The following is a 10319-nucleotide window of genomic DNA, read 5'->3' on the forward strand; positions in this document are numbered from 1 at the left end:
CAGAAAATATGACTGTATTGTATACTGCAATATGAAATCACACCCATAATCACAAATATGCCAAGGAACTAAGGATAATTGTAACTTTTCCTGGTAATGTTAATGTAGTGCCTAATAATTTGTCTTATCATTTGCTAGGACTCACAAAGAGCAAAACTGTAGCAATCGTGAAAAATTTAAGAAAATCTTTGGTTTTCTAATGGGGCAACATTTTAAATTGAGAAAACTGTATTCATTGAAATGTCTTGGGATTGTGAATTCAGATATAAACAACCACTGTTCTTTGTTTTTTGATTTCAGCAGCAGAACACCTCTGACTAGCATGCCTTTGAGAACTACTAATTTAGCCTCTTCTTTTTTTAAAAATCAAACAAAAATTTTCAGCTTCATTGTGGTATGATTGACAAAAATTGTATATATCTAAGATGTACAATTTGACTTAAAAAAAAAAATTTTTTTTATAGCTGCACCTGTGGCATATGGAATTTTCCGGGCTAGAGGTCGAATTGGAGCTGCAACTGCCGGCCTATGCCATAGCCACTGCGACTCTGAATCCAAGCTGCTTCTGCAGCCTATACTGCAGCTTGTGGAAAAATTGATCCTTAACCCACTGAGCAAGGCCAGGGATTGATCCCACATCCACAATGTCACAGAGACAATGTCAGGTCCTTAACCTGCTAAACCACAATAGGAACTCCAACCTTTGAAAAATTTTCTTGCAGTCTAGTTGACTTTCAGTGTGGTGTTAGTTAATTTTAGGGTACAGCAAATTGAATCAGTTATATATATATATATATATATATATATATATATATATATATATATACACACACATATATCCATTCCTTCTCAGATTCTTTTCCCATATAGTTCACTACAGAGTACTGAGTAGATTTCCCTGTGCTGTACAGTAAGTCCTTGTTACTCATACATTCCATATATAGTAGTATGTGTAATCCCAACCTCCTAATTTGTACCTTTCCCCATAGTTCCCTTTGGTAACCATAAATTTGATTTCAAAATCAGTGAGTCTGTTTCTGTTTTGTAAATAAGTTCATTTGTATCCTTTTTTAATTAGATTGCACATATAAGTGATATATGATTTTTGTCTTTCTATCTGACTTCATTTAGCATGATAATTTCTAGGTCCATCCATGTTGCTGCAAATGGCATTATTTTGATCTTTTTTATGGCTAATATACCATTGTATATTGTATACCATAATGTACATTGAATACCACATCTTCTTTATCCATTTCTCTGTTGATGGACATCTAGGTTTTGGCTATTGTGAGTAGTGCCATGGTGAACATTGGGGTGCATGTATCTCTTTGAATTATGGTTTTCTCTGGATATATGCCCAGGAGTGGGATTGCTGGATAGTTCTATATTTAGTTTTTTGAGGAATGTCTGCCTCTTATTTTAAAATGCAAACATTTCCTTAGAGTTTAACATATTAGTCAGGCAATCACCTAATGGCTAGTCGATATCAGCTGCTCTCTTATCTATTTGCTTTGCGTGAGTCTACAATTGTGGTTTTCAAAAGTATAAATTTTAGCTACAGATCCATTAGCTTCAACTATACAGTTACTTTTTCAGTCTTTTGGGCTTACAGACTGAGGGTCATCTCAGAGTCTTTCTCTTATTTATATTTATTCATTTGTTTTGATTATTTCATGCTTTATACGAAATCATTCTAACACGTGTTAGCTTACAAGCTTAAAAAAAAAAAAAAAAAAAAAAAAAGAGTAATCACTTATTTTACTCATAAGCCTGAAATTCAGGCGGGACTTTGGAGGAGAAGTCAGTGTCTACTCCATGTAGAGTCACTGGGGCAGCTGGACTGAGGGCTGGAGTATTTGTTTCAGATGTGGTTCACTCACATGGTGCTAAGTCGGTGCAGGCTGTGGACGAGGGCAGTGCTCTGCTGGCACCCGCCTGTACTGATCTGCAAAGCCAGTTTTGTGCATTTCTTTCTCAAATCCATTTTCAGTGGAATCATGTTTGTAGTGTGAAATCAGTTATGGCGGGAGTATTTACACCATGGAAATTGACAAATAGGACAGATCAGAGCTCCCATTCACTTCCATAGAGTCACTAACTTAACAGGATATAACTAGTTGGGATCTCAGATAGGGATGAGGTTTGAGGTCTCAGAATCCCTCTTGGAGGCCTTTTTGCATGGCCTGCCTGGGCTTTTTATCATGGTGACTGGAGTCTAAGGACAAGCATTTGAGGGAGAGAGGGAGTACTAGATGGAGGCTGTATCACCTTTTATGGCCTTGCCTCAGGAGTCAGATAGCATCATTTCCCCTGTACTCTACTAGTCCAGGTAGTCACAAAAATCTTCCTAGTTTCAAGGTGAAGGGACACAGACTTGACTTTTTTTTTTTTCTTTCTTTTTTTAAGGGCTACACTTGTGGCATATGGAAGTACTCAGGTTAGGGGTCGAATCTGAGCTGCCAGCCTATACCACAGACACAGCAACATGGGATCTGAGCTGCATCTGCAACCTATACCACAGCTCATGGCAGTGCCACATCCCCGACCTATGTAGCAAAGCCAGGGATTGAACCTGCATCCTCATGGATACTAGTTGGAGTTGTTTCTGCTGTGCTACAACGGGAACTCCCTAGACTCCACTTCTTGATGGCAGAATGGCAATTTATATCAGATGAGCAGTGGAACCAGAAATATTGTTGTAACCATTTTGGGGACACTCTACCACATAGTCTTATATCCTTTTGTCAGACATGATTTCTCTGATTCCGCAAGCCTTGGAAATTAGAAGAATAACTTGCATAAGTGAAGAAAAGGTATGGAATCCTACAAATTGAAATGAGCAAAGCTGAGGAGATGGCAAGGGACAAAGTAATTTGGCAAATAGGGGAAAGATTGCCCTGTTTGGAGCACTAAACTTGACTTGGTAGGTATAGAACTCTGAAGTTAGGTAGCTAGGTTATGGTAAAATTCTAGGTATTAATGTGTCATTTCAGAGTTTCCATTGTGGCTCAGGAGGTTAGGAACCCAGTATAGTCTCCGAGAGGATATAGGTTCGATCTCTGACCTCACTCAGTGGCTTAAGGATCTGGCGTTGCTGCAAGCTGCAGTGTAGGTTGCAGATGTGGCTCAGATCTGGTGTTGCTGTGGCTGTGATGTAAGCCAGCAGCTGCAGCTCTGATTCAAACCCTAGCCTGGGAACTTACATATGCTGCAGATGCAGCCATTAAAAAAGAAAAAGAAATTATTCAAGGCTCAGTTCCTTCACTTGGAAAAGAAAAAGTTAATAACAATATTACTAACTTTATCCCGCAGAGTTGACCCAAAGCTCATCTGGGTTAATGAATGTAACAGTGTTTTGAAGAACTTAGAGCTTTGTTGATTTTTGTTGAAGAATCCACCTGTCACAATCACACATTCATATCAAGTTCAGATTCTATGTCCTCCAGTTTTCTTGATCCTTCTAGCAATCTACCATCCCATGATCCCTCCCAACAGTTCATCTGTTTATTTTTTCTTGTGTAAATTTATATATATTTTAATTTAGTATAGTTATTTATAAGGGGTCTCTTTTCCTTTTTGGCCTGTGAGCTCCTTGAGGACCTTTGCATTCCTCACAGATTTATAAAAAGCCCAGCATAATGTCTTCCATATGTTAGAGGCTTCTTAAATATTTGATTGAAGAACAAATGAAGATTAATTTGCTGGGGTAGCAAATAGCATCAGAATGAAAGAAGTAAGCTGCAACTAGAATTTTGGTTCCTATATATCTAACACAGACAACACCTAGCTGAACTCCCCTGGAATAAATATCTTAGCTCAGCAAGAACATGAGCCTAACACATTTTGTCAGATGGCCACCAGAGTGTGAGCTCTGGCAGCTGCCATGCCTCCCTTGAGCCATGGTACTGTGTCTGCCTATTGTAGCCAAATGAATTCAATGAACAGATGAATGAGCGAGTGAGTAAGTGAATGAATATTGGTTCTGGTATGGCTCTAATGGGAAAATTTAGGTTCAGGTATGGCTTTGACCCTATTCCATGGCCCCACCCTCCCTCACCTAGTTCCCTGTCATTGAGGTAAATAGGAACTGGAACTCGTATATGAAAGATCCAGCAGAGTTTACAACCATAGCCAGGTGGCCAGCCATGCTTCCATATTCTGATCTTTAAGGATCAAAAAGCCTGGGTTCTTGTGACAGTGCCATTAAAGCCCAAAGGGTCCCAATTCCTGAATGCCCAGGTGGTCTTCCTTCATAGGAGCTCAGACTCCCAGCAGGCAGCAACCTCAAATGGCTTTCCAGGCAAGCTCACCTCCCCACAGACTCAGGCTTTTTGTCCAGGGAAATCTGGATAAAAATGCCATGAGGAGTCAGGGTCAAAAAGGAAACTTAAAAATTTCAGTTCTGCATTGTCTGTAATAAAGTGTAACTCCAGTGAAAGTGGTGGTGGAGTGATAAAAATAGCAGGGTTATTATGCTCATCTCTAATGCATTTAATGTAACAATAGATTATTCCATTGTCATTAAATGAAGGGAAAGTAGGAGGATCTAATTCTATCTCTAGATTCCTTAATAAGTACTTCATTGTCAGTAAAATCATTTACATTATTCAGTCTCAAAATAAAAGGAAAGGCCATACAGTGGCGTGTACATTCGGCAGAGAGCTGGAGATCGTGGAGGGACTTAGAGCCAGGTGCCCAGTTAAACTGCCCCTGGCAGGGAGGTTGGTGATGAACTGCTCTTTGTTCTAAAATGAAGTGCTTCAGTGTGGTGGAATCTGGGAGGTAGTGTTTTGGTGAGATGGAATTGACAAATGCTTCACATTATCCACCTCCTCACACCCCCATGAACGTGTGATTTTGTGGCAGGATTTGGAGATGAGATTTTCTACTGTATAGGCTTCTTGTCAGGATGAATGAAGACCCTGTGTTAGCGAGACTGCATTAACTTCCATGGCCTGTAGGCGGAGCTTTCGCTCTAGATTGGATCACCCGCAGGTTGAAGGCTGAGCGGCTTCGCTGGCTGACGTCTGCTCTGGCCTTGGCAAAGTACAGTCCGGTGAAATCGCTGCACTGGGGAGGCCTAATCAAAGAGCTCTGGCGCAGATTTCCTCATGCCAAATCCGCAGATCTTCGGTATTTGCTAATCAGCCGTTAATGTTCTATTGACAGGCAGGACCAAAGCAGACTGGAAGGAATGGCTTCATGGATTTACATTGCTAATCAAGTTTATAGCTTGAAAAAAATATTTCTCTTTCTTGCTTCATTGCTTCACTATGCCTTTTCTTCCTTGAATTCCTTAGAGATTTCAAACTTAGAGAGTTAACAAAATTATCAGGGACTATGGTTTTGTTGAAAGGGAGAAATCATTTAAGCGCCACATCGATTTAATTTCTTATCCTAAGAGATGCAGTTTATGTACACACATATGCACACATAACTATAGTGATTGGGCATATATTAATCCCATATTACTTCTATGTATTAGAATTATGCACTGTTTAGTGTGGTCACTGCTAGTTATATGTAACTCTTTAAATTTAAATGATTTAAAATAAAAAACTGTGCTTCCTTAATTGCATTAGCCACATTTTAAATGCTCAATAGCTACATGTCACTAGTGGCTACTGTATTGGAAGTGCATATATAGAACATTATCATCATTATAGAATGTTTTGTTGGACAGCACTAGGATAGATGAAAGGTGAGTAGGGAATAAAAAGAGAGTTGAATTTGGAGAGGTAAGAATCAAATGAGATAGGTCATCTGAGCGAGAAAGAGTGAGGAAGAGAATGACACAGAGTCAGACTTAGACACAGAGAAGAAAAATCACAGATAAACTGCTGTGGCTAAAGCTTGTTATGTGTAGACGCAGAGTAGAAAAAAAGAATTTCAGAAAGACATTCTAATTTTATAGCAATCAAAAATTCCACAGATAAAGGCTTTTAACGCCATGTTGCATTTTTGCTACTATAAGCAAAAGTAAGCATGGACGGTGTCCCCTCTTGGTACTTTTCATGTTGTCCTGATGAAAATAAATGGAGAGTTTCATTGGGCTCATAAACCAGAGATCGTCTCTACCTAATCTATGCAATGGCAACCCAATTTGTTGTAAAGTTAAAGAAAAGTCTTTCAGATATTTATGTTGTATATATGAGATATAATGATTAATTTGACTTATGTGCATTGAATCAACAAATTATATTAGTGCCCTATAGGTACATTTGAAGAGTCATGGGGCTAGAAATGATGAAGAGGGTAGGTTTGAATGTCAGCTACAATAGACCAATAACTACCGGTCTTATAAAGCTATGCTTTATAATAGTTCTGATATCAATTGTTCTGTCAAAAGTTCTTTTTTTTTTTTTTTTAAGCTAACCAATGGCTCTTTTGCCGTGATATACATCTATTGCCTTTTGATCTTTTGCTTGGTGTCTGGTGAGACAAAGGAAACTGTTTTTGTTGTTGTAGTCCATATAATGCTTCCTTGAACTCTGAAGGACACAGTGGGGAATAATAACATTGAAGGTTGGGGCTTCCTTCTAGCCCTTAGCTTTTCTTGTAATCTTTGCTATACTCATTGAAGTGATGTGACAGGTAAGGCTAGCAGGCCTGGACCTCCTAACACTTAAGTCCTCCGGTCTGCAGTTTTATAGCACCAACAATTTTATCCTATTTAGTTTTTTTTTTTTTTTTCCTCGCACGTTGAGGCACCGAATAATTGGTTCATGATCATATTCTCTTTCACCCCAGTTCTGATATGTAAGTTAGAATGCAGGTTTATTAACTTGCAGCTGGAGAAAAACCTGGCCTGAGACTGTGAGTTCACTCAGAAAAACGCATGACAGTTCAGAAGGTTTCTTGGTGAATATAGAATCAGAACCGATGTCCTCCAGGGATAGTCCTGTCAAGCCTTGGTAGCTTGATGAATTGTCTCTCTCATCCCAAGAGATGTTGCTGTCGGAAGAGCCAGAACATTTCCAGTCTGAGCACCCCTCGTGCTGAGCAGTGCAGGAGAGAGGCGACCCCCACCTCCTCAGCTCTCTGATGACCACTGTCACCTGCCTTTGTTGTTGAGCAAATCCTTCTCTTTCTCATTTAGCATCCTTTTGTAACAGTTTACACTCAATGAGTTTACAGATTACTTTTAATTAATTACAGTTTAGGTTGGCTTCCTCCCAGTGACATTTAGGGAAGCATTAGAAACCCATTTGCTAGTACATCTCCAGATCAACTTGTGGAATAAATTTCTTCTGAGGAAGTTTTCTTTTTTTTTTTTTTTGATAGCTTTTCATTCATTCAGAATTTATTAATTCCTATTTTCCTAGGCACCAAGAGAAGCTCATAGATTTGAAAGATGAGTACAATTTTCCTGATGTTGCAGAGCTCACACTCCGATTCAGAGACAGATTCACAAGCAAATTCTCCTGATAGAAGTGCTGTGGTAGCGAGACGTACACATTGTTGTGGAATCATGAAGGAGGAGCTAATTGAGAGTTTCAGAGAATACATACTTGTAAACTTGATTTGCTGTGAAAGTCTTCTCTGCTATCTGCCTTTCTAATTTTTTGCTCATTATTTTGGGATGAATAACAAGAATGATTATAATAGTGACATTTACTATGATTTCTTGAGAACCTCTCATGGTTTTGACACTGTGTCTGGCACTGCGTAAATTGTTATCTAATTTATTTTTCACAACAATAACGAGAAGAAAATATTTCTGTTTTATGGAGAAGAAAACTAGGACTCAGAGTGAGTAGATACTTGTCCAGTGTCACCCAACAAGAAAGGGATTGAGTGGACTTGGATCCCAATTCTGGCTCATGTTCATCCCAACATATCATATACCACCCACCAGCCTGTAGTCCTCTAGCTGTGGAGTCTACCATCTGGAATTACAGGATAAGGGGTGTGTGGTTCCACTGGAGGGTCCCTATCCATTTGGTAGAATGCATGGATCATCTAAATAGATCTACAACAGCTGAAAACCCTCTGCACCCTCTCTGCCCCTCTGGAGGAAGGCAGACACATCTGAATGTGTGAAAACCAGATGATGACAATTGAGGTAAACACATTGAAATTATGGAGAATGGTGATTTTAAGGGACATATCAGAAATATGAGATGGGTTTAATGAATTTTGAAAGTATTTGGGGGCGTCCTCAGAGGGACTGTGTGTTTATTGGGTGAGTAGAGGCAGTACCAGGGACAAAGTTGCTGGCCACTAGGGTGTCTATGCTGGCTGACACCATCCTGACCCTAGTTCACTTACCACAATTAGGATAATTCTGCTTTCTTCATTGTCTCATTACCCACTGATTTGCTTCTATCTCTGAGGCTAAGGCAGTGGGATTGGGATTCCTGAGGGGCAACAGAGATGAGGGATGTGAGAGCTCATAGCTGATTTAAGACACATAATCTTGAAAGAACATGGTGGTTCTGTGAAGGATTTGCCTGAGAATCATGTACTTCCTCTGAGCCTCAGTTTCCTCATCAGTAAATATTTGTAGCCTTCCTTATCTCCTTTTTTTTAAAAAAATTGAAATATGGTTGATTTACAATGTTGTATTAATTTCTGCTATACGGCAAAGTGATTCAGTTATACATATATATATATAATCTTCTTTAATATTCTTTTCCATTATGCTTTATCACAGAACATTGAATGTAGTTCTCCATGCTGTATAATATGTCCTTATTGTTTATTCCTTCCATGTATAATAGCTTATACCTGCTAACCCCAACCTCCCACTCCATCTCTCCCCCAACTTCCTCCCCTGTGGCAACCATGAGTCTATTCTCCTGGTCCAAGAGTCCATTTTTGTTTCATAGATAGGTTCATTTGTGTCATTATCCCTTCTATACTCTACTCTTCATTGCTCCTTCCAAGAGGTAATGCCTCATCCCCGTCCTCTCTCTGACTTTCTTTGACGTCCTCTACCATCCCCTTGAGGCCTGGCTACCTCTTGGCCATCTTCTGCCACGAATGGGAGTTCACTGAAGCACATGGATAACGGCTGCCTCTGATGTTGTCTCCAGGGTAAGATTCCCCATCTATGGGCAAGAGTCCACTGACTATCAGCAAGGTAGGAAAAACACTAGAAGGAACGTAGGATTCCTTTCTCTTCTCTCTTCCATTTCAGGTTTTGGGGCACAGGGGAAAAGGGAAGAAACCTCACCTATAGGCACACTTGCAGGGAACCACAGAGTAGGTGTCTGTGATGAGCACACCTACACACACAGTGACCAGAGGCACTGTACCTTTATGTCAGTGTTCTCTGTGGAGCCCAGTACCTGTGCTCAACAACCTACCATTCTTACTGTTCCACTATGACCTCTGCCCTTCCACAAAATAAATAAATAAACATAGGACCAGAGGATTCATTATGTCACGCCTTACCATGCTGCATCTTACTTAGAGCTTGGTGAAAACATGATGGGTTTGTGGGTGGAGCTTGGGTTTAGAATCAGGAAAACTGAATTTTCATCCTAACTTTGCCTTTTACAGGCCTTAAGACTTCAGCCATTTATGTCATTTCTTTCCCCCTAGCTTTATCCTCTGTCACATGAAAATAGGGATGAGTATTTGTTTTGCCTTGCCCTGGTGAAGTTCGAATTTGATAATGAGTTGGAAAGCACATTGCAAATTTTAATGCACTAAAAAGATGCAGTGTAGCCACTTGGAGAATAGTCAGTTATGTATCCATTTTTGTTTAGAAGGAAATAGTCCTATAGGAAGGACACAAAGGAGGATTTGTTTCTTTCTTTCCTGGCCATTAACTAAAGTCTGGGAAGAAAATAGGAAAGGTGTACTTGGAAGACATTTGTCTGCTGTGGGAGCTCTGTAGGAGGTCATTAATTTTAGAACTTCCATACATTTGGGAGGCAGAAAAGTGGTTAAGAGCATGGGCCCTAGAACCAGACATTCTAGTGCAAATTATGGCTCTTGTGTGACCTTTGGCAAGTCTTATGACCACTCCATGCCTCAGTTTTTCTATCTGTAAAATATGAGGATTATAATAATAATAGCCCAAACAGAGTTTTTATAAGGATTGGTGATTAATATGTGTAAATTACTCAGAGGGCAGCTGAATCCATATTAGCTTTTATTGTTAGAACTGCTATGTCACTTAGACCTCTCCCAAGGATGTTCACCTGTTACCTTTCATTTGACCGTCATCACAGGACCCTTGAGCAGGAGTGAGTCCATTTCATAGGTAAGGAAACTGATTAATGCAGTCACTTCCTCAAACTCACACAACCACTTAATGACAGCACCGCAGCAAGTGTCCAGAGTTCTTTACAATATACTTTGAC

General features: G+C 39.7%; 1 protein-coding gene across 3 annotated transcripts in view; it reads left to right on the forward strand.

Moving 5' to 3' along the window:
* The window catches only part of LOC110256420 (uncharacterized), a 256045-nt gene extending 248521 nt beyond the window's left edge, over positions 1–7524 (forward strand). For all 3 annotated transcript variants that reach the window (XR_014824801.1, XM_084991176.1, XM_084991177.1), the window contains one exon: positions 7329–7524. Coding sequence is in view for 2 of the 3 variants with exons in the window: in XM_084991176.1 (XP_084847302.1) it covers positions 7329–7431 (103 nt within the window). In the remaining variant the exon portion in view is untranslated. The remainder of the gene's footprint in view (positions 1–7328) is intronic.
* Positions 7525–10319: the final 2795 nt, after the last annotated feature.

This window comes from Sus scrofa, chromosome 13 (genome assembly GCF_054392235.1).
Source record: "Sus scrofa isolate SSC_HxYL_T2T_F1_AM1 chromosome 13, Sscrofa_HxYL_maternal_Yorkshire_Landrace_v2.0, whole genome shotgun sequence".
NCBI lineage: Eukaryota > Metazoa > Chordata > Mammalia > Artiodactyla > Suidae > Sus > Sus scrofa.